Source organism: Pelmatolapia mariae, linkage group LG16_19, assembly GCF_036321145.2.
Source record: "Pelmatolapia mariae isolate MD_Pm_ZW linkage group LG16_19, Pm_UMD_F_2, whole genome shotgun sequence".
In the NCBI taxonomy this organism is placed as follows: domain Eukaryota; kingdom Metazoa; phylum Chordata; class Actinopteri; order Cichliformes; family Cichlidae; genus Pelmatolapia; species Pelmatolapia mariae.
Genome location: NC_086241.1, coordinates 55,864,303 through 55,890,266, shown reverse-complemented (window position 1 = coordinate 55,890,266; position 25,964 = coordinate 55,864,303). Strand labels below are relative to the sequence as shown.

The 25,964-nt window shown below is 41.3% G+C and overlaps 1 protein-coding gene across 1 annotated transcript; it reads right to left on the bottom strand.

The window, feature by feature from the left end:
* Positions 1-5,322: 5,322 nt before the first annotated feature.
* On the bottom strand, positions 5,323-15,426 carry LOC134644964 (phospholipase B1, membrane-associated-like). Its single transcript, XM_063498166.1, has 18 exons — positions 14,791-15,426; positions 14,626-14,691; positions 14,487-14,542; positions 14,311-14,368; positions 14,104-14,211; positions 13,951-13,992; positions 10,422-10,490; positions 10,205-10,282; positions 10,054-10,114; positions 9,903-9,961; positions 9,596-9,669; positions 9,471-9,514; positions 9,057-9,165; positions 8,899-8,950; positions 6,164-6,244; positions 5,671-5,736; positions 5,491-5,591; positions 5,323-5,411 (listed from the first exon to the last, which is right to left on the bottom strand). Exons 1-18 carry the CDS (start codon positions 14,866-14,868, stop codon positions 5,324-5,326), a joined length of 1,290 nt encoding a protein of 429 aa, XP_063354236.1. The 5' UTR covers positions 14,869-15,426; the 3' UTR covers position 5,323.
* Between the last annotated feature and the right edge of the window lie 10,538 nt (positions 15,427-25,964).

Sequence of the window (25,964 nt, the reverse complement as noted above, 5' to 3'; positions counted from 1 at the left end):
GATCGATGTAGCGGTTCCGAATGACAGCAATATCAGGAAGAAGGAACACGAGAAGCTGGAGAAATATGAAGGGCTCAGAGAAGAGCTCAAGAGGATGTGGAGGGTGAAGGTAACGGTGGTCCCCGTGGTAATCGCAGCACTAGGTGCGGTGACTCCCAAGCTAGGCGAGTGGCTCCAGCAGATCCCGGGAACAACATCGGAGATCTCTGTCCAGAAGAGCGCAGTCCTGGGAACAGCTAAGATACTGCGCAGGACCCTCAAGCTCCCAGGCCTCTGGTAGAGGACCCGAGCTTGAAGGATAAACCGCCCGCAGGGGCGAGATGGGTGTTTTATATATATTAGGGGTGCAACAATACATGTATCGATATTGAACCGTTCGATATAGTGCTTTCGGTTCGGTACGCATATGTATCGAACAATACAAATTTTTTTCTTTATTTTCTCAACTTTTCTTCTGACGATGCTGTCTGTGTTGAGCGCTCAGTGGATCTGCGTTCGACTACTCCGCCTAGGCTGCACTGTCGAGTGCAGATCCACTGAGCGCAGTGCAAGCTAGCAAGACAGAAGCTAAGCTCGTTGCAACATGGCAACTGCCTCAACGCTACCCGAAATTGAACCTCCCCCACCCTCATTCAGATCTGGCCTTTGGAACTATCTTGGTTTTCATGTGAAGCATGACCCTGATGGTAAGCGCGTCATGGACAAAAGTAAAAAGTATGTCGGATGTGCCAAGCAATGCTCAATTGGTGGGAACTAGTGCGTTAGCGCAGTTAGCTTGTTAAGGCCGTCCAGCCCCAAGCACGGCTTTAACGTCATTTTAACGAGATTAACGCTGACAGCACTAGTGGGGACACAACGATTATGACTGCACATTTACGCCGACATCATCCTAGTGCAAAGACAAGTGGAAGCAGACAAAAACAACAAGCACGCATGCTACAAACTTTACCGAGTCATTTAGACAGCCGTTAGCACATGATTCTCCTTATGAGGACCTGATATGTTTAATATGTTGCTGAGAATATAGCCCAGAAGAAGTGTATAATATAGCTTTTATTTTGAAAAGAGCCAATTCCCTGTAATAAACTCTCTTTTCCAAAGATGACTGATTTCTCGATCAGATAGATTTATTTTTTTTATTATTTTGTTGTTTCAGCAACATTAAATTTAAAAACTGTACTTTTGAGTTAAATATATATATTTAGGATTTTAATAAATGACAAATTAAAAAGGCATGAACATTTTTTTTATCGAAAAAATATCGAACCGTGACACCAAAGTATCAAACCGAACCGAACCGTGAATTTTGTGTATCGTTGCACCCCTAATATATATATATATATATATGTATATATATATATATATATAATATATATATGTATATATATATATATATATATATATATATATATATATATATATATACATATATATATATGAAGAGTTCGACAGCACCAGGCCCTGACATGGTTCACGCCTACTGTCTGAAAAACTGCACTCACTCCAGGAGCGCCTGGCAGCACAAATAAACCAGCTGCTAGTTGACCAGAGACACCCAGAATGGCTGTGCAAATGTTTTAGGCAGGTGTGAAAAAATGTATTCCGCAGCAGGACATTGACCCGAAACATACTGCCAAAGTCAACTTTTGCACTGTGCATCTCTCTCTCTCTCTCTCTCTCTCTGTGTGTATATATATATATATGTATATATATATATATATATGTATATATATACATATGATCAGAGTTACCCTAGTTTAGCTTTTCTTTATTCATCTGGTATATTCATTTTTTTTGTTATATCCAGATTTTATGTTTTTTTTTTAAAATTAGCTTCAGTATTTTAAAGATTTTAATGGGAACGGAGCATATTTTTCAGAAGCTGAGGATAGATATTACATGCTGACACCTGGCGGAAAACCCGTATGTCGCTGCTGCAGAGGGAGCTACGTCACAAACCGGATGTTGATACTAGTTTGGAGCTCAGCGCAGAGGACAGGAACAGCTGAAAAAGAAAAACAAATCCACGACGACGACGACGGGTTAAACAGCAGATGTGCGACTGAAATTTACTTTAAAAAGTCGGTGACACCATCGCTGGGCAGGACATTTTGTGTCACCAGACCGAATTTGAAAAGGTAGGCAGCCGTCATTTGGAGTTTAGTAGAATTATCTGTTTTGTTGTCGCTCGTTGACTCTGTTAGCTGAACGGCTAACCTGGCGTTAGCTTCCATTCACTCTGGACCTCTTAGGGTCCTGTTGATCTTGGCACACACACACACACACACACACACAAACACACAAACATCTTCACACTGCTGTTGTACTGTACAGTGTTGGCCGGTTCAGTCCCCTCAGCCGACACCGGGGGGGGGGGGGGGGGGGGGTTGTTGCTCACCAACCGGTTGCCAAAGACCTTGACCAGGGAGCAGATTAGTGAATAATCCACTTTATTTTTTATTTTTACCTCCTTTATATACATCCACCATCTACTATAGCTATTCAAAAATATTAATAAAATAAAAAATTACAATTACAGTAGCATGTAAGCAGCCACCCCTGTATAGACCTGCTACATTATTACTGATTCAAAAAAACAAACAAAGTAAAGGTTACATCAGGTTTCATATAGTAAACTGATCTGGTTTCTAATTATGTCTGCAATCTGTCAAAATAAATACGTATGTAAGTGGCGTATAGTATTTCAGCTTGAGCTGAATGAAGGGGGAAACCGCAGAAATTGTTTCTCAGTGCTTGAGTAAATGTACTTTTCACCCTGTTACAAGTTTGTGACAGAAGCTGTCGGCATATTTCATCACTCTAAAGAGATCATAAACCATTCCTGTGTATATTTTATCAGCAGGCTCGGCCTTTGGAGGTAATAATCAACGGGAGCGTGAGTAGTTTGTGTTTTGCAGTGCTTTTTCTCCACAAACAGGTGTATTACGCTGGGTCAGGATTGAGCAGTCACACTACAGTACAGTTTCATGAATTATTGCCAATTAACCCTCCATCTCCCACCACCCACACCATACAATCCCACTAGTATTTGTCTCAAAATGAAAACACATTACAAGTATACACAAAATTACTACAGAAACTTAATTCAGTGTTTATTTTACTGCATATATTTATATATACATAGATATATGTATTTAAGTTACAATATAAATTTATCAAAGCAAACAGGATCATATATAACATTGTACAGTTTTGAAAAACAGCCTCATTGTCAGTGTTTGTGTAGCTCTTTATTTCCCCCCCCTAAATAGTCCCATGAAAAAACATAACAAATTTAAAATTCTGTGCCCTTCATCTGCCCCGAAGTCATCATCTTCTTCTTGTTCTTCCTGGCTTTGTAGGAGAAGAAGAGCCAGGTGACAGCCGAACCAATCAGAAGGCCAACAACAGCCAGCACAGCAGCGAGCCATGCTTGCACAGTGTTAGTGCACTTTGGATTGCCCGAGGGTTGTGGTGTGATGCCAGTTACGGGTGGTGTGGCTGTGACTGCAGGAGCCACGCTGTTTATCTTTGTGAAGATGTAAGGATGTTCCTGGAACATATAAATAGGATGTCAAAGTTCAATTCCACAAACCTGTAAGAAAACTGCAGTAAGAAGTGCTTCTGCAGCTGATTCCTTACCTCAGTGGGACACTTGATTCTATCTCCCCCAGTTCTGTAATAAGATAAAGATATATTTCATAAATAATAAATATTTGCCACAAGTTTTTTTGGGGTATGAAACACCTAAATTATAACCTACTGAGATTGGAGCAGGAGTGGGTGGTGGGGCTGGAAAGGTGTAGCCGCTATTACCAGCCGTCCTAACGAATGGGACTGTCTGTATTTGGAAAAAAAAATGGAAATAAAAAAAAAAGCTAATAAAAGCATAAAACTGATAAAATAATAATGCAGAATGTTGAGATTGAGATTCATTTTTACCTCAGAGGGACAAATCAAATCAACGCCGAAAACTGTGAAGTTTTGTATAGCAGTCTTTGTGCCCAGTGGCTCAAGCTAAAAGAGCATGAAAGTCAGTTATTTAGTATCAGAGAAGTTAAATAACAAAACAAAACAAAAAACCCCATATGGGGCAAAATATTGATACAATACAATACAATATAGCTTTATTTATATAGCACATTTAAAACCAAAGGTACACCAAAGTGCTTCACAACAAGGTTAAAACATAAGATAAAAGATGTCATAATGGCCGTAGAAACTCCTACCATATTGTTCCACAGACCACGGGCCAAGAGTGTGTGAGCTTTCTGGCTGAGATGAAAACAGTCAGGGGCAAAGTAAGAGCGATCAGGCCGGCCGTCCTTTTATAAAGAAGCCAAAGAAAGGAAGACTTTTTTTTTCCAAGTTAAACAAATTCCTAAATGAAAACAAAAATATTGTAAAAGTGTGGTGTTTCACATTTGTAAGACATTACCTGTAACTTGGCAAGAGAAAGCCCTCTAAGGAAGGGCTGCAGTATCACAGTGAAGTTATCATGCGTGTCATACCGCCCAGAGTCAACGAGCTGTTGCATGCCAACCTGAGAGGACAGACAGACATAACATGACCTCACAAGAATAAAAAGCAAATAAAGTTTTTGACTTTGCAGGTCCAATGATAATCAGTGGACAATGACATTAGCCTTTAAAAAGTCCACTTATTTGGTGTATCAAACTTTTAAACCTCATGCTGTGTGCAGGATAAATTCATTATGACCTCATGAAATTGTTTAAAATGGTAAATGGCCTGTATTTGTATAGCGCTTTACTTAGTCCCTAAGGACCCCAAAGCGCTTTACAGTACATTCAGTCATTCACCCATTCACACACACATTCACACACTGGTGATGGCAAGCTACATTGTAGCCACAGCTGCCGTGGGGTGCACTGACAAAATACACAGGTGTCTTTAATCTTTAGTCATAATTATTCAGTTACTATACAATACAGCTATTAAACCAAAGAAACAAAGATATGTTATTATAATTGAAATCTACTTTCATTCCTTAATAGACTGACTGTAGAGTCAGTCTATTTATGCCCTTGAAAATGCTGCTGTCAGGTTAAGTAAGCTTGAGAAATGTGTAATGCACATAAGAAAGCACAGGTTCATGAGAGAATTGTAATTATTTAGTTTATTTATTTTCTTTCTGCATTCATCTCTTATTTTATCACTTTACTCTTAGAGCCATCATTGTAAGCAGTGGAGGAGTAAATTTCATTTTTCCCCCATTTTTTAATTGTACAATGACAAATAAAGAAACCCTGAACGCTGACTTGTGAAAATTGTGGAAAACCATTCTTTTTAACTTTTCTCTCTTTCACACCTGGTAGCCTGTGTTGTAGGTCTCAAGCATCTCGAGTTCAGCTGATCCGTCTTTAGGATTCAGCACACAGGAGCAAAAACGCCTGGAACATAAATGCACAGGGTGTCAATTAGTGGTTTACGATTTTAACTGTTTGTCCGATACAAGAAAATATTACTTACTTTGCAAGCCAAGTTGGACACCTCAAAGTCGGATCGCTGTGCAGATCACGCAGCTGTTTGACGTTAAACAGCTCTACCAGATTGACAACAGCACGGGGCACCTGGAAAGATTTCGACATTGAAAACATACAGGGATACTGAATGGCTGTGGCAGCAAGGTGCAAGAAGATGAGAACATACTTCACTGTGGAGTATGTCTAGACCTTCACTGATCCGACGGACCACATTCCTGGGTGAGTAATAATTCTGTAGGGGGAAAAAGATCTATTACAAAAGATCCCAAGCATAAATGTGAAAAACAGATATTTGGTAAATTACTGAATTAGTTATTCAACTAAACTCTTGATTATAATGTGAATGCCGAATATTTTCTTCTAGCTTCACTAATGCAGGAATTGGCTATGATTACTTGGCTTTAATGATTATTTTGGACTGTTAATCAAGTAAAGCAAGAAACTTTTCAGGTTTTTGTCTCTGAAAGATTCTTATGATAATGAGGATAATTTTAAGTTGTCATTATGGACATTTGAAATTTAAACTATATTTCTAACAGCTTTTTTTCTTCTAATTCAGCAGTTTATGGCAGTTCAATGGTATGAAACTGCCTGATTATAATGGCAAAGTAAGTAAGTACAATATATAAAACAACAAAGACAACATGTGGAGCGCTTACAGTGTCCTTGCAGTAGGCGCATATGTCATTTCCACCAATGAACATGGTGATAACTTTCCAGTCATTGTTGAAATCGATACGCTGCAGGACATAAGAGGTAAAGTTCTGTGTTTAATTTGTTCATTATTAACTTAAAGCTGTGACAAAATACACATGTGTCTGAATGTACACCCACCGGCCACTCTATTAGGTACACCTGTTCAACTACTTGTTAAGAAAAATATGTAATCACATGGCAACAAATCAACATGTGGACAAGGTGATCTAACTGAGTATCAGAATGAGAAAGAAAGGTGATTTAAGTGGCTTTGAATGTGGTATAGTTGTTGGTGCCAGTTAGGCTGGTGTGAGTATTTCAGAAGCTGCTAATCTACAGAGATTTTTACACACATCCACTACTAGAGCTAACAGAGAATGGTCCAATGAAGAGAAAATATGCCATGTTAATGCCAGAGATCAGAGGATAATGGCCGGACTACTTTGTGATGATGGAAAGGAAAAAGGAACAATAGCCACTTGTTACAACCAAGGTCTGCAGAAGAGCATATCTGAATACACAACAAATCAAACCTTGAAGCAAAAGGGCTACAGCAACATCAAAAGATCTCACAAAGTGCCACTCTTGTCAGCTAAGAGCAACTCATGATGCTGTCAATATGGAGCAAAATCTCTGAGGAGTATTTCCAGTATCTTTTTGTGTCATGAACTAGCTGTGTGAAGGCAGCTGAGGACCCAAACGCAAAACTCTCGGAGACAGGAACTGAACTCAAAATCACTGCTTTATTGCAGGCCTTACAAAGAAACAGAACTGAACTGGCAAAACTAAACTAAGGACTAGGGATGCAACGATACCAATTTTTTCAAACCGATCCGATACCGATACTTGGATGTGAGTACTTGCCGATACCGAGTACAAAACCCGATACTTCTACCACACACAAGTTAAACTTAACCAGTAGTAAAGAAACGACCCCAGACAACTCTTTAACACAAACGAAACGTTTACTGAACGTAAGGGCAGAGACAAATACTGTACAACACCATCCCTTTTTTAAACTCAAATGATATTACAATTCCTTAACCAAATGAAATACACTGTATAAATGAAATAATTCCCTTTCAAATTATATTAAACAACCCAACTTATGTTATCACCTTTTGGTAAGTGACTCACTAATATACACTCCAAAACACGTTATATAAATCCACTAAACACACAATATTCACACATGGGCTCCACACACTCACATTCACACTTGTTGCAGGCCTGTTTGCTCCTCACGCCGGACGATGGAGAAAAATCCTTTTCTCCCCAGTAAGAGCACAAAAGTCTGACTTACAGTTCCGTTGCTCGGTAGATCGCCGTTCACCAGTCCCACACTAAATCCACTCCCTGCGGACCCGATGCTGTCTCTGCTACAGCACGTTAGCGAGTCACTGTCCAGCTCTCCGACAGTCCATAGCGGCTGCCTCCTTGGCGAAGCCAAGCAGTCCGGGCTAGCCTTTAGCCTCGGCGATCATAGCTGGAAACACAGCACGGTGGTGCGACCATTGAAACAAAAAGTCACTTCACCCACACTCTGTTGTGAAGCTCTCACACGGTTAGCTTTCTAGTCACACACTCTTTTGTGCTGGTTAACCTCAGTAAAACTAGCCGAGTCTCTCACTTTGGTTCAGCTAACCTCGTGCATCTCTCCATGCCGTTCTCTTCTCCTCCTCCATTGCAACAGATACACAGGTCCCGTTTTATGCTACCTTCACGGGCCTCCAGAAAATGAGAACTCTGAAAAATATTTTAACTCCCTTCAGAGTTACATACCATAAAATAATACTTTTATGATTAACATAACAGTTTGATTGCTCTAATTACCTGTATTTACCTTGTGACATATTACAGGGCAAATTACATTCAGGGTAGAGTTACATCACATAACATCAACTGTGAACACCTTATGTTACCGTGGCGTTTAAGTCCATGGGAATTATGAGTGTGCACTCCCAAATTCCCATCCGGGCTACATTAGTATCGGTTCATGGTATCGGTTAACTTTTACGAGTACGAGTACGCACACATTTTACAGTATCGGCCCCGATACCCGATACCAGTATCGGTATCGGTGCATCCCTACTAAGGACCGAGGGAACACAGAAAGGCACACAGGTTCGAGGAGGAGACATTGACGACGCGACACTGAACTGAGGGAGACATACACATAAATACACAGAGGGTTAACGAGGGAAGTGGGAGCACACGGGGAACACAGCTGACACAGATAATCATAATGAGACATGGCAGGAGTAAACACAACACTGACGGGAGACTGTCAAAGTAAAACAGGAAGTACACAGAGGTGCAGACAGGAGGAGAGAGAGAGCACTGGGAGAGCACAGGCATAATGGGCTGGGGAAACATGGAATAAAACACAAGGAGGGGAGACGAGGGCTCACAGACACACAGAGGGGCACACGGGGTAAAAGTCACAAGGGGAAATCAAATAAGGAACAACGTAACAGAGCAACCCAGGAACCATGGCCTAAATAAGGAACAAAATGCAAAAATACATGAAAACTAAGAATGCTGGGCCAACATGGCCCAGGATCATGACATCTTGAATTTATGCCAAACAGAAATAAGGCAGCTCTGTTGGGAAAAGGAGGTCCAACCCTGTACTAGGAAGGTGTACCTAATAAAGTGCCCGGTATGCATATTTCTCCTGCAGTTATTGCTGACTTACCGAATCGCTTTTCATTTTGTCCACTAGGATGCGCGCCTGTTTTACCATGTCACTAGAAATAGAAACAAATGTTATCTTTAAAACTTGCTGATTAATTTTTTTCATATAGCATGCTGCAAATCCTGCTAAGGCTGAAAGTAAGTACAAATGTGACTTACCCGCTCTTTGCTCCTGGAACAGCCTGATTGAGAAAGGCTTTTTTATTGTACTGTGTACTGATTCCTGTAGAGAATCCAGTCAGGGAGGGGTTAAACTCCCTCAGGATGTCTGAAAAAAAAATGCTTAGAAGTTAACACAAAAAACAACTCAAACAATGATTTAATTGTTATACTCTTATATTGTAATTTAGTCGTTGTGACAGCATTTAGAGTTCTAAAGTATACAAAAGTGCCCTTTCATTTTAGCAACCAAACTCATTTTGTTGATTCAGGTCATTAGATTGCATAAAAGATAGGCCCTTTCAAGCCTATATTCTTTAGTGACGGTGATGAGAACCACAATTTAGTTTAATAAATGAAATACAACTACCATTTTTTTAACTTCAAAAAAATGCGTGCAAGAGAGAGACATACTGGGCAGAGTTGTCACAGTGGTTATGTCTTTGTCACCACCAATGCTGAAAGTTGCAGAAATTTAGTTAGTTTTATAAAGTAACTCTTCCAAAATGTAAACAAATTTGTATTTTAACTTGTTTTACCTCCATGACAATCCTCTGTACTCCAAAGCCACTAACGGCCAGAAATTTAATTTTGCACCTACGCCATTGGCTGCCTGCAGGAAACATCAGATGCAAGACAATAAAAAGCCGAGCTAATAAAACCCAAAGGAATGAATTGGTTGGTTCTGCAAGGTGCTATTTGTGTTTGTACACTTCCATAAACAGTCATTATATATTCCTGCTTTAGATTTGTTGTGTTATTCTTTATACACGGATACTTGGTCCATATAAAACCATGGCATAATTCATCATTGGAAATAAAAAGTAGGAGAAGGGAAACACTCACTGTCAGGGAGTCACCAAGCGCTGCCACCACTTTGATGTCTCCAGGTTTGAGCTCATTAACTGTACAGTGGAAAGAGCAATGTGACTGAGCATGGTTGGACTGAGAAACATTTCCCTCAGTGTATTAGTGGAATTTAAAAATCATTTCTCACCTGATGTGGGTATGGTGTTAGACGGGCTACGGTCTTTGCAAGGTATCTCGGTACCCATATTCTAAAAAAAAATACACTCAGGTCAGTTTATCTACATATTTAGATTCTTTTCTTTTCTTTCTTTATTTAATTTTACATATCTGACTCTTACTTGAACTGCTGCTTTGTTGTAAAATTCCCCCACTGTTTCAGGAGGGGAATTAATCTGTGTACGCAGGAAAGGATGCTCCTGGGATGAGAACAGAAAATTCACAGTTTTAACAGTTTAACATTGAATTTTATATCTTAAAAAGTCTGCTCTATGAGATGAAAAGCATTAACACATTAACACTTCAAAGGCAATTTTTCAATAGTCTGCAGTGGCTCACCTGGTTAGGGCAAGGAAAAGTTATGGCATTTCTGTCTGTAACCTTGGGCTCACTTGTCAGTGGCTGAAACTGGAGAAGAAAAGGTCAATGAGTGGTTCAGATTTGGGGTTATATGTGCAGCTGTTTTGCATCCAGCAGCCTACAAAGTACAATCCACTCATCTGGGCATTCAGAGTGAACAACTTTGAGGGGAATCATCCTGTAGATAATCCCATGAAGTAAATCTTTAAATCTCTTGTCAGGCATATTAACACTGTAATCAGTGTTTAATCTGACACTTGTTATTTCTGGCCTCATTTTAAATTGGAGGGATGGTTTTAATGTCAGAATAAAATGAATTTCTAGAAGTCTGCTGCTCTTTTACACTGCCTATTTTATATCTATATCTATATCTATATATGTATATATATGTGTATATATATATATATATATATATATATATATATATGTATATATGTGTATATATATATAACAACACCCATCTCGCCCCTGCGGGCGGTTTATCCTTCAAGCTCGGGTCCTCTACCAGAGGCCTGGGAGCTTGAGGGTCCTGCGCAGTATCTTAGCTGTTCCCAGGACTGCGCTCTTCTGGACAGAGATCTCTGATGTTGTTCCCGGGATCTGCTGGAGCCACTCGCCTAGCTTGGGAGTCACCGCACCTAGTGCTCCGATTACCACGGGGACCACCGTTACCTTCACCCTCCACATCCTCTCGAGCTCTTCTCTGAGCCCTTGGTATTTCTCCAGCTTCTCGTGTTCCTTCTTTCTGATGTTGCTGTCATTCGGAACCGCTACATCGATCACTACAGCCGTCTTCTTCTGTTTGTCTACCACCACTATGTCCGGTTGGTTAGCCACCACCATTTTGTCCGTCTGTATCTGGAAGTCCCACAGGATCTTAGCTCGGTCATTCTCCATCACCCTTGGGGGCATCTCCCATTTTGACCTCGGGACTTCCAGGTTATACTCGGCACAGATGTTCCTGTACACTATGCCGGCCACTTGGTTATGGTGTTCCATGTATGCCTTGCCTGCTAGCATCTTGCACTCTGCTGTTATGTGCTGGATTGTCTCTGGGGCATCTTTACACAGCCTGCACCTGGGGTCTTGCCTGGTGTGATAGACCCCAGCCTCTATGGATCTTGTACTCAGAGCTTGTTCTTGTGCTGCCATGATTAGTGCCTCTGTGCTGTCTTTCAGTCCAGCTTTGTCCAGCCACTGGTAGGATTTCTGGATATCAGCCACCTCCTCTATCTGCCAGTGATACATACCGTGCAGGGGCCTGTCCTTCCATGATGGTTCCTCGCCTTCCTCCTCTTTCTTGGGTTTCTGCTGCCTGAGGTATTCACTGAGCACGCTGTCAGTTGGTGCCATCTTCGTGATGTATTCGTGGATGTTTCTTGTCTCATCCTGGACTGTGGTGCTGACACTCACCAGTCCCCGGCCCCCTTCCTTCCGCTTAGCGTACAGCCTCAGGGTGCTGGACTTGAGGTGAAACCCTCCATGCATGGTCAGGAGCTTTCTTGTCTTTATGTCAGTGGCTTCTATCTCCTCCTTTGGCCAGCCTATTACCCCAGCAGGGTACCTGATCACGGGCAGGGCGTAGGTGTTGATGGCCCGGATCTTGTTCTTACCGTTCAGCTGACTCCTCAGGACTTGCCTGATCCTCTGCAGGTACTTGGTGGTTGCAGCTTTCCTAGAGGCCTCTTCATGGTTCCCATTTGCCTGCGGGATCCCCAGGTACTTGTAACTGTCCTCTATGTCTGCAATGTTGCCTTCTGGTAGTTCAATCCCCTCAGTTCTGACTACCTTCCCTCTCTTTGTTACCATCCGACTACACTTCTCCAGTCCGAACGACATCCCGATGTCATTGCTGTATAGCCTGGTAGTGTGGATCAGTGAATCGATGTCTCGTTCACTCTTGGCATACAGCTTGATGTCATCCATGTACAGGAGGTGGCTGACAACCGCTCCGTTTCATAGTCGGTATCCGTAGCCAGTCTTGTTAATGATCTCACTGAGGGGGTTCAGGCCTATGCAGAACAGCAGTGGGGACAGAGCATCTCCTTGGTAGAGCCCACACTTGATGTTGACTTGTGCTATGGGCTTGGAGTTGGCCTCTAGTGTTGTATGCCACATCCCCATTGAGTTCCTGATGAAGGCTCTTAGGGTCCTGTTGATCTTGTACAATTCTAGGCATTCCAGTATCCAGCTGTGGGGCATTGAGTCATAGGCCTTCTTGTAATCAATCCAGGCTGTGCACAGGTTGGTCAGTCTGGTCTTGCAGTCTCGGCTGACTGTTCTGTCTACCAGTAGCTGGTGTTTTGCGCCTCTGGTATTCTTGCCAATCCCTTTCTGTGCCCCGCTCATGTATTGACCCATGTGCCTGTTCATCTTAGCCGATATGATGCCTGACAGGAGCTTCCATGTAGTACTGAGGCAGGTTATTGGTCGGTAGTTGGATGGGACCGGTCCCTTCTTGGGGTCCTTGGGGATCAGGACCGTCCGACCTTCGGTTAGCCATTCCGGGTGTCTCTCGTTAACTAGCAGCTGGTTCATTTGTGCTGCCAGACGCTCGTGGAGTGCAGTCAGCTTCTTCAGCCAGTAGGCATGAACCATTTCGGGCCCTGGTGCTGTCCAACTCTTCATACTGGAGACCTTTTCTTGGATGTCTGCCACTGTGATGGTTACTGGACCCTGTTCAGGGAGGTCACTATGGTCTGCCCTCAGATCCACTAGCCACTGAGCATTGCCGTTATGGGTTGCATCCTTCTCCCATATGCTCTTCCAGTATTGCTCCGTCTCCAGCCTTGGTGGTGCTGTTCTCTTATTGTTCCCTTGCCACTGAGAGTACACCTTTGCTGGTTCTGTGGAGAACAGCTGGTTTATTCTCCTGCCTTCTATCTCTCTGGTGTACCTTCTCAAGCGGCTGGCCAAGGCTGTGAGTCTTTGCTTGGCAGTTTCCAAGGCCTCAGGTATGGACAGCTTGCTGTATTTCTTATGCACCTTCTTTGTCGCGCCTTTCTGCAACTCCATTAGTTGGCTAACCTCCCTTCGTGCTACTTTGATCTTGCCCTCTAGCCTCCTTCTCCATGGAGGGTACTGCCCCTTGTGGCTGTTCAACTTGTAGCCAAGCATCTCACTGATCACTGCTGCCGTATTGTAGATCAGCTTGATAGTGTCGGTAATCGTGGTTGTAGGTATCATCCGTAGTGCTGCATTAACATCATCTAGCAGACCTTCTGAGGGTACTTCACGTAATCTTGGTAACCGGCTACGGGGGATCCAGGTTTCAAGCTTGGCCATGATCCTATCTTTCAGGTCAGTTCCTCTCGCACTCAACGATCCTTCTCCTATCGCACTTGGGGCTATGTACCCAATCTCGGGTGGGGGTGATGATATGATATGATATGTATATATGTATGTGTATATATGTGTATATATATATATATGTATATGTATATATATATATATACATATATACATATACATTTTCCTTTTCGCATCTAAGTGTGGTTTAAGAACTTACCAGGTTTGTCCAGAGTTGAATAGTCAACTGGTCAAGGCTAGACTGTGTGGAAGCATATTACATATGCAAGGTACACATTAGTCAGCAATATTTCATGAGTTGTTAATAAAGGAAAGATTATGCAACGTAACTGATAGGAACAATGTTACTTACAGAGTCTGATTGGGGCTCAAGGATAGCTGGGGCTGAATGCAACATAACAGTGAAGTCTGCACCGTTGTTGTTCCACTTTGGATTTTTGAAGACATGGCTCAGAGTATCCTGAAAACAAATCCCAAATAAAATGGTCAATTAGGCAGGAAAATATGGCAGAGAGACAAAAGGATACACATAAAATGCACTTATTTACAAGTAGTTTACCTGCAGTGCTTTCAGGAGAGTTGCTTTAAATAGGCGTTTGGCATTACACTCACACGTGCTACAAAATTAAAAACAATCCTATAACTATACATGCATAACACAGAACAAACTTGACACATGTTTTACATGAGTTTTTAACATGTTGCGTTTGGTAGATTTTTATGGGAAACACTCACTTATCTTGCTGATGATATCCACTCCAGGTGACCACATGAACTAAAGTACGATGCAGCTGTAAGCATACACCCAGAGTGTTATTTTTAATTGCCATTCCATATGTTCATTTAAAAACTGAATCCAAAAAAGGGACCATACCCGTTTCTGCAGTATCTGCAGAGCTGCTTCCACTTCCTGCACCGCAGCCTCAATATCTTCTTCAACCTGAAGAACAAAGAAATGGCAACATTTTTTACTTTTTCCTTTTCATCACATGCAGCACCAATAATAGAGCCTTAGCAGAAATTAAACAAGAGATCTTACATGTGACGAACAGGCACATATGAAATCTGCGGGCACAAACAGCAGCACAAGCTTCCAGTCTTCCACCTGAAAGGACATGCAGTATTATGTAAGAGTGTCTAAGTTGTTTGTTTTTCATGCACAGTTTGTTAGATTTGATTTTCTCGGATAACACAGTGCGCCTTAGTTGGGCGAATGCTTGCAGTTTATGAACTTAACCTGTCATTGTTCACGTCTACCCAGAGAAAACGTAACAGTTTCCATCAATCTCACATTGACTTTCTGTTTCTGTTTGATGCTTTTGTTCATTCCTCTCGTTGTGCTTCATAGGATTTTATATATGTATCATTGATTTTTACTCATGCGTTAAAATGTCTTAAATTAAAGTGGCCTCGTTTATCAATACGTTTTTATGCCTGTGAAGCTCTTTGAACCTCTGTATGTGATATTGACTATAAAAATAAAACTTAAAATTAATTAACAACTGTGGGATTTCACCACCAGAGACATTCATGAATAACCATGTCTTGGGGGATTTAAATTAGTCAGTGACTATAGGAGTACCCAAGCACACCATGTCTCCTTGTTGAGATATCAATCTGAGATTGTGGTTATAGTGAAAGTATCCTGTCATCTGTTTCATTTGTATGTATGTATATGCCATTGTATTTATAGTGGATACACTCATTCACTGTAAAGGTCACAGAAACATTCAGATGTTTAAAATGCATAAATTAATATGATAGGGGTTAATTTTACCTGATGTGAAAGGGAGAGTGAAAGGTCCTCAGCTTCTTCCAGTAAACTCCTGCAAACACATAAACTATCAAATAAAGAACCCTGCAGCAGTCTTCTTAAACAGTATTTATCTGTATAACAGACATAATGTGTTTTACCTGGACTGCGATGAGCTCTGAGCTGATTGTTGAGCAATCACCTTGGGGTTAAACATGGACAGCAACTCTATTCAAACCACAAAGACATTACAGTGAAGACTGTGGTAGACGTTAACACACAATAATAATGTACAGACAATGTACATTATGACATAGATGATAACTGATGGTAAAAAGAAAGCTTGCTTTCTTTAATGTTGCTAGGACACTTTCATGTGAAATCAGAGTCACTAACCGATGTTTATGGCCCCTATCTTATCCTTACAGATAAAGAAAACTATATGTTTATTAACCCTGACCTTGAACTGAACTATTAACTGTAAAAGCTTTCCAATACATAATCACAAAGGCCTTAATGATTTGATAGGCATTTTTAAAAAAAGCTCTAATCCACATGAAGTTGGCAGTGAAAGCTGAATTGATAAAGCAGGTTTATAGTGGTTCACTAAAACAAGATTAATGATGAAGTTCTAGGCCTGATAACATAATAGGAGATTTAAATAATATAATAATAATTAGTTGGGAAATTATTAACTTTGAAAACATGAAACCGAAGTTCAGTCATAAAGTAACGAAGTATTTTGGGAAAACAGTTTTGTGATTACAAATACTACATGTAAAAGTAATTTCAAAGGTTAACAGTTGATAACCAATGGGATTATTTATATTAGATTGCATGGTACATTTTTAATTTTATAGATCCATCTCTTGATATTTGAAAATAGTAAAACTGGCTGTAAATGAGACTTACCGGCTAGTCTACTGATAATTCTGGAGGCTTCATCCCTAAAAATGAAGACATACACATTGTATAAGACTGTGGTTGTGTTCAGTTAAGTTTACTTTTAAAGCAGCAGTACATGCTGACCCATTCAGTGTTCATTCTTCAGTATAACTTACACAGGTTTGTGCTTTTTTTATTTATTTTTTTTGCAATATACCTGTTTGAATCTGGTATTCCCAAGGTATAAACAGTGGTGATATCAGTAGGTGTCAGAGCATGAACTGGTGTTGGAAAAGCAAGGAAATGAAATGTCAACAATCTCATAATACAACACTAGAAAATATATTTAAAAGCAGACCTATTATAGAAGGATGAAAGTAGTGACTAAGCGCCTTCAGGCAACTGTTGTTGTGATTTGATGCTATAGAAATAAAATTGAATTTTAACTCTCTGCAGTCACTGATTATGTCTGCAGGGAGCATTACCTGAAGAAGATGGAGACAAGTGGGGTGGTAATGGTGAGCAAAGTATGGACATGTACATTTCCGTCTGAATCACACAAAAAAGTCTGTACATTAGTACATTACAAGAGCAATATACAGATGATAGTATAAAATATGAATGTGCAGACAAAAAGGTGTGATAACTGGCAAAAAGTACCTCTTCTGTTTTTACTTTTGTCTGGTCGCCACCTTCAACACCATCTAGATGGGACGTAAGTCAAAACTTAACACTTTTGAATTTCTAAAATACTGAAATTAAACCAACCCCATGAAATTAATCAGTAGAAGTTAGGCAGTTTATAAAAGTTTAAAATCTTAAATTGAAAAGAGTTATTTAGGTTAAAAAATATTAGCAGGTAACAATAAAAAAGTTGCATTTTTCTTATTTTAATTTTGTAAAACTCTTTGAAATTTTTAGTGAATAATCAACTGAATTAATGTTTACGCACTACTACTTTATTTAAAACAGGAAGATAAAGTATTAGCTTTGCTGGGATATACTCTCTCTGAGTGCCCACATAGATGCTTCTCAGATTTTAAAATTGCACCTTAACAAGACTTCTGTGTAATTTATTACATTTGCATTTTCAGCCCAAAGTTCCTGAACATTTATATCTAACGTTTTATACTCAGTGTATAAAGTGCACATCAGCAAACATGAGATAATTCTAGTATAAAACACAGCTTAAATACAAGGCACTCTGTAAAGGAAACAATGCTGTCAAACTGGTCAAATTAGTTAAATCATGCATCAGCCAGCAGTGACCGCTCAGTCAAAAGATCATTCTGATTTTAGCTTGTCAATAGAAAATTGTACTCAGTAGTCAGTATAAGCTTTTAATGATATAAGTTTACATGTGATAGAATACTGCATGATGACCTTTTTATGACTTAGACTGTTGTCCACTACAAGACTTTCTGTTTTATAAATTCTTTCCCACAGCGATAATAGCTGAACAAGCAGTTTCACTCCTGCCAGGAAGAGGAGAGCTGGACACTTTTATCTGCGCTCCCTAACAAGAAGAGGGGCCGCGTCCTTCAGAATCACACACACACACACACACACCTGCATACGCACATATATACGCACTAACATTCCTCTGTCTACGAACAGACGTATTCATTATTGTATTACTTTGTATATAAATAAAGACCAGGGCAGTTGCAGAGCGCGAGTCCCTGAGCCCTCACTCTCGTGCGAGTGCTCTGTGGCTGCCCTTGCTTGCAAGTAAAAAACTGCAGTGTGTGTGTCTTCACTCTCAGCTGAAGAAGTGTCATTTAGAATAAATCTCTTGACACAGCTCATGCTGTGCCTTCTTGCCCTTAAAATTCGCTACATAACTGAGTACATTAAAGTAGTCCAACCTGTTTAGTACTTACCTGAAAATGTCATGCATAATCTAACAAGGATAGCCACAATCAGGAGCGCAGATCGAGCCATGATGTGGTCAGAGTGTTTTCCACACCGGGGGATTTGTGCAGTTCTTCCTCTTTTGCCTTTGAGACACAGAGAACGAAACTCTCACTCGCTGTAAAAGTGCAGCATATCAATAAAGAGTGTGGAAAAGACTGGGATTCCAGAGAGAGCAAAGTTTTAAAAGGCAAAGAAGAGAGCCAGAGAGGAAACCCTGTCAAACAGAAAAGAAAAGAGTCCTCCCTGCTATGTTTGTCCTTTACACATCTGCTCCTATTCTCTTTTATAACCCCTTCTTATGAGTTTATCTGAATAACAATTGATCACATCCTGTGTAGTGCTGTGTCACCTGTGTCACAATAAAATCCATATGTCATGATTTTAGGTAATTTTTTTGAGTAATTTGCTTATTTTAAACCAAATGACTATTCTGAAGAAAAAATATTACCAGTTTCTGTTCCATTATGTCATGGAAGGGGTTTGTGGACACAATTCGCAGGAAAACTCACGTGGGTTTAAAGACACAAACGACTAAGAAAATTATTTGCAGGTTTATAGTTTTCTAGCTTTCAGGGATGGTTTCTGTGTATTTTCAATATGCTGTCCTGTAATTTATAATTGGACTAATGCTTCACTGTGCAATTATGAACATCTGTGCCGAATATAGCCTGGAAGTCCCGAGGTCAAAATGGGAGATGCCCCCAAGGGTGGTGGAGAATGGCGGAGCTAAGATCCAGTGGGACTTCCAGATACAGACGGACAAAATGGTGGTGGCTAACCAACCGGACATAGTGGTGGTAGACAAACAGAAGAAGACGGCCATAATGATAGATGTAGAGATTCTGAGTGATAGAGACATCAGGAAGAAGGAGCACGAGAAGCCTGAGAAGTACCAAGGGCTCAGAGAAGAGCTCGAGAAGATGTGGAGGGTGAAGGTAACAGTGGTCCCCACGGCAACTCCGAAGTTTGGCGAGTGGCTCCAGCAGATCTCAGGAACATGTATGTATATATATATATATATATAGTGAGATTTTTTGGGGATGAGATGGATCTCATATCTATCTATCTAGATAGATAGATATGAGAAAAACAACTATCTTCATAGAGCAAAAAAATAAAGATTTCCAAAGGGAACATTTATTTTATTTATTTATTTTTTAATTTTATTAGTATTTTCCTCAAATGTGTCAAATATATATTTTCTCATCTAAATGTCTCCACACTCAACCAACGTGGAGACAGACATAAAGAGACGCTGTACACACAATCACACTCCCCAAGCGTACTCTAAGAACCGGGTCTAGGTACCCTTGCCCCTGGAGGGGGAAACTGCACCCAGACCCAGGTGGTGTTACCCTTTTCCCTGCAGTGGGGAGAAGCAGACTGCTCCGACTCCGCAGCAGCAGGGAGGCCCCACACACCAGACCCCAGTCGGACGGCCAACTCCTCCTCCTAGCCCCCCCGCTCCAGCAGGCCGCAGAGACCGGGGGTGTGAGAAGACTCCAAACCTCCCTCTACCCGCTCATATGTAGTGTTGATGTATATGTGTTCTAAGGTGCAATTAAAACCCAGGAGGGCATGGAGCTACCTGCCAGAGAGCAGCAGGTAAGCACATAGCCCCTCCTGCTAGCCCTCAATGTCTACGTGTATTTAAAATTGAGAGGTGGGCAACGACGCCAGGGGTGAGGTGTACACCCTGATGGTAATTTGGAGTCCGTGTTGTGAGCCCACCCCCAAGATCCTATATGTATGTGTTATGAGAGTGTGAGTAATGTGAATGTCTAAGTTGTGAGATAAAATTGAGGCAGAGGCAGCCAGAAGGGGACAGAGGGGGGGGATGCCTCCTCTGCACCCTGGTGACACACCCCTACCCCAAGGCCCTGCATGTGTGGGTGATTGTGGTGGAGCGGGAAGAGGGAGGCAGCTGGAGATGGGGAGGGAAGAAAGGGAGGGGCAAGTGACCCCTCCCTGGGGCCAGCTCCCCCGCTGACCCCAGTAGGCACCCCCATGCTCTGCAACCCGCCAGGGAAAGGGGGCCCAGGCCCATCCGGACCAGGGCCCAGTGCAGCAGCGCCGCCCGGCCCCACAGAGCCCGGGACAGCCCACCCGACCCCACTACAGAGAAAACTGCACCCACCCCATCATCCACTCATCTTCCAGACTACACAAGACAATAGACGCCCAGGCTGAGATCTTCCTCCACCTCTCCTATATCTCCCCCTCCTGCAGAGAGAATTCCTGAGGAGAGGAAAGCTCCTGCAAGATGTGACAACCTCCCCCACCAGTTGAAGAGTCCCCCAGGTGGCTCGATGCACTGGCGGCGCCCTGCGCCAGGACTGGGCCCCCATATACCCACCCGCCCACAACCCCAGCAACACACCAACCAGGACCCGAGCCCCCGAGGCCCGGCCAGGGCCCCAGCCCAGAGACGGAGCGCCCCCAGAAACTCACGCCCGTCCCGGACCCACCCAGGGGCAGCCAGGCTACCAGGTCAGTAACCCACGTCCGTCAGCACAGACCCTCCCCTAGCCCCGCTGCACGCAGCCACGAGGAGACCGTCACCTAAGAGCCAACAGAGCCCTTAATTGGCCATGACCGCTACCCCGGGTTGGGCCCCCCAAGGAAGATGCTCCTGGGGAACCCCCCGACGCCCTAAGCCTGTCCCTACCCCCACACCAATCACAACAGTGAAGGTGGGACCAAACTATGACCCCCCACCCCCACTAGGTGATGGAGCTGATCAAAGGAGCCCAGAGCAATTGATCTGATGTGGTGGCAGAGGCTGTATCAAGACTAATGTAATCTAATAGATAATTTCTATACTGGTTAGAATTAAGATTATTTTTATTTTTCCAGTTCATGAGGACTGTTTTCTTGGCTATGCATAGGGCAGTGAAAACCATGTGGGCTATATTCTTTTCTGAAGTGACATTATCTAAGCTGCCCAACAAACACACTAAAGGGGAAGTTGGAATGTTACATTTCAGACACTTCGATAAGTCTTCACATATCTCACGCCAAAACTTCTGAACTGGTGGACAGAACCAAAGAGCGTGGATATAATTGTCCGGTGAATTGGTTTGACAGTGTGAGCAGTTGTTGGTAGACGTAAAGCCCATCTTGAACATCCGATGACCTGTATAGTGCACTCTATGTAGTATTTTGTATTGAATTAATTGAAGACTGGGATTTCTAATTAGATGAAAGGTTTTTAAGCAAATCTGAGACCAGAAGTTTTGGTCTAAGTTAACTGATAAATCCGCTTCCCATTTTGCAATAGGAAGTGATATTGATTCATCTATTTTAGAAAGCATTCTGTATATTTTGGATAGTAATTTGGGGGTTTTAAGAGTAAGAAATTGAACCACACTTGGTGGTGTTTGTAGTTCAACTTGACCCGGTTTAAATTTCTTTTTTACTATGGATTTAATTTGTTGATATTCTAAAAATCTTTTCTTGTTGATCCCATATTGTGTAACTAGTCTATCAAATGAAATAAATTCTGTTGCTTCTAGTATATGTTCTAAATATTTGATTCCTTTACCACTCCAAGCAATGACGTTTTCTACCGTCATAGGTCCTGAGTGATTTGTTCATGCTATGATTCAGCACAGGAAGGGAGGGGGTGAGTGAGTGAGTGATTCGCTTACGCTACGATTCCGCACAGCAAGGAAGGGGATGAGTGAGTCCTGAGTGATTCGTTCATGCTGCGATTCAGCACAGCAAGGGAGGGGGTGAGTGAGTGAGTGAGTGATTTGCTTATGCTACGATTCCGCACAGGAAGGGAGGGGGTGAGTAACTCAAATGTGCTGTTAGCATGTTAGCAGAGCGATGCTACTGTGAACTGAGGAGCTATTTTCTTGATGTGAGCTTTCTACTCAGGTTTTTTTCTTCCAGTTCAGAGCAGAAATGTTTCTGTTAAGAAACTAGCTGTTGTTTTTTCCCCCCACAATTTTAATTATAGATGCGAAAGGTGAGCGCGAGAGCCCTCGGTGCGCCTGCTTGCTGCTGAAGTCAAAGTAAACTTTATTGTCATCTCCGCCACATACAGTACAGTACAGTCGTGGCCAAAAGTTTTGAGAATGACACAAATATTAGTTTTCACAAAGTTTGCTGCTAAACTGCTTTTAGATCTTTGTTTCAGTTGTTTCTGTGATGTACTGAAATATAATGGCAAGCACTTCATACGTTTCAAAGGTTTTTATCGACAATTACATGACATTTATGCAAAGAGTCAGTATTTGCAGTGTTGGCCCTTCTTTTTCAGGACCTCTGCAATTCAACTGGGCATGCTCTCGATCAACTTCTGGGCCAAATCCTGACTGATAGCAACCCATTCTGTCATAATCACTTCTTGGAGTTTGTCAGAATTAGTGGGTTTTTGTTTGTCCACCGCCTCTTGAGGATTGACCACAAGTTCCCAATGGGATTAAGATCTGGGGAGTTTCCAGGCCATGGACCCAAAATTTCAACGTTTTGTTCCCTGAGCCACTTAGTTATCACTTTTGCCTTATGGCACGGTGCTCCATCGTGGTGGAAAATGCATTGTTCTTCACCAAACTGTTGTTGGATTGTTGGAAGAAGTTGCTGTTGGAGGGTGTTTTGGTACCATTCTTTATTCATGGCTGTGTTTTTCTGCAAAATTGTGAGTGAGCCCACTCCCTTGGATGAGAAGCAACCCCACACATGAATGGTCAGGATGCTTTACTGTTGGCATGACACAGGACTGATGGTAGCGCTCACCTTTTCTTCTCCGGACCAGCCTTTTTCCAGATGCCCCAAACAGTCGGAAAGAGGCTTCATCGGAGAATATGACTTTGCCCCAGTCCTCAGCAGTCCATTCACCATACTTTCTGCAGAAAATCAATCTGTCCCTGATGTTTTTTTGGAGAAAAGTGGCTTCTTTGCTGCCCTTCTTGACACCAGGCCATCTTCCAAAAGTCTTTGCCTCACTGTGCATGCAGATGTGCTCACACCTGCCTGCTGCCATTCCTGAGCAAGCTGCACTGGTGGCACTCCGATCCCATAGCTGAATCCTCTTTAGGAGACGATCTTGGCGCTTGCTGGACTTTCTTGGACGCCCTGAAGCCTTCTTAACAAGAATTGAACCTCTTTCCTTGAAGTTCTTGATGATCCTATAAATTCTTGATTTAGGTGCAATCTTAGTAGCCAAAATATCCTTGCCTGTGAAGCCATTTTTATGCAACGCAATGATGGCTGCACGCGTTTTTTTGCAGGTCACCATGGTTAACAATGGAAGAACAATGATTTCAAGCATCACCCTCCTTTTAACATACCAGGTCTGCCATTCTAACCCAATCAGCCTGACATAATGATCTCCAGCATTGTGCTCGTCAACATTCTCACCTGAGTTAACAAGACGATTACTGAAATGATCTCAGCAGGTCCTTTAATGACAGCAATGAAATGCAGTGGAAAGGTTTTTTTGGGATTAAGTCAATTTTCATGGCAAAGAAGGAATATGCAATTCATCTGATCACTCTTCATAACATTCTGGAGTATATGCAAATTGCTATTATAAAAACTTAAGCAGCAACTTTTCCAATTTCCAATATTTATGTAATTCTCAAAACTTTTGGCCACGACTGTATATAGAGAGATGAGACGACGAGGCTCCAGTTACAGCAGTGCAAGTAAACAAACAATATATATAAGAAGAGTAAGAAAATAAATATACACTTTAGGACTAGGGGTAAAGGGATCAATAACAATTAAAAATTTATAATTTACAGTTTGATGATTTAAAGTCTCACACACAACCCGTCGAAAGGGGAGGGGGCGGCTGCTTCCAAATAGAACACATTTCATTCATAATTTCGTAAATCCAAGCCCATTATGTATTCATGATTTGAATCCTGGGTTGTGCGAAATCCCAGAAATACACCATAGACAACGTGAATCTGTGAACTAAGGTGTAGGTCTATTAGGTTATGTTGTGGTGATCCTCGAGTTGGGGGATGGGTGTTCATACTGAAGTGCAAAATTAAAACCAACGGAAGACCAATGGAAGAAGAAAAGTTCAAAGCCATTGGGTGCTCAGTTTAGAAAAAAAGAGAAAAGAAGAGGAGAAGAAACAAGCAAAAGATACAGGTAAGCAGATGTGTCGATGGATAATGGCAGGTCATGTATCCTGAAACAATCAGAATCAGAATACTTTATTAATCCCTAAGGAAATTATGTGGGTTACAGTTGCTTCAAGAAGAAATGGTAAAAATAGTAACAGTAACAGACTAAACTCCAAACAATACATTATGTTACAGATTTTAATGTTAATTAGTCATTGTCAATTGTTGATTTGTCCTGTTCTCATTGTATGATGAATTATGATGGCTGTTTGGTAGACGTTTGCACCAGAGGAAGTGTTCGCACAGGGCGCCAAACAGGCTAGGACCGCCACTGAATGAGTCAGTTGGGCTTGTCAATCACGATTCACGAGTCAGTAAAGTGATTCTCGAGTATTGCACGATTTGTTCATGATTCGCTCATCACTAATATATATATATATATATATATATGAAGAGTTGGACAGCACCAGGCCCTGAAATGGTTCACGCTTATTGGCTGAAGAACTGCAGTCACTCCACAAGTGCCTGGCAGCACAAATGAACCAGCTGCTAGTTGACGAGAGACACCTAGAATGGCTGTGCAAATGTTTTAGGCAGGTGTGAAAAAATTCAGCAAACAAAGAAATCTTTCAGAAATATACATGATTGTTTATTGGCCCCAAATGTATTCTGCAGCAGGACAATGACCCCAAACATACAGCCAAAGTCTTACAGCCAAAGTCAACTTTTGCACAGTTCAAAAGTTGACTTTGTGTGTGTGTATATATATATATATATATATATATATATATATATATATATATATATATATATATATATATATATATATATATATATATATATATATGTTGCATCTTCAAAAAGAAAAATAAAATAACTGAGACTTACAATGGAGTATCGTTGCAACTTGTTTACTGAACCTTCTTTTCAGTGCATGTACAGAACATCAGTGTCCATTTTACTGCCTCCTACAGGACACTCTCTTCTTCCACTTTCTTACAACATAAATGTAACACAGAACCAATACTGCCTCTCCTGGCATTACCATTGTAACGACCACTCATTCTATCTGTTTCTTTCAGATGAATAACAGGAACTTAGGATGTAGGTATCTATGAATAATAACTATTATGCATACTCATATATTTATATAACCAACTAATTTCTTGCGATACCACAATATATATATATATAGATAGATAGATATATATGTGTATATATATATACACACACACATATATATGCAACTGTGCAAAAGTTGACTTTGTGTGTATATATATATATATATATATATATATATGTGTATATATATATATATATATATATATGTATGTATACGATCAGAGTTACTGTAGTTTAGCTTTTCTTTATTTATTTTGTATATTAATTTTTTTGTTATATCCAGATTTGATGTTTGTTTGCTTTTTTTAAATTAGCTTCAGTATTAGTTTTAAAGATTTTAATGGGAACGGAGCATATTTTTCAGAAGTTGAGGATAGATATTACATGCTGACACCTGGCGGAAAACCCGTATGTCGCTGCTGCAGAGGGAGCTACGTCACAAACCGGATG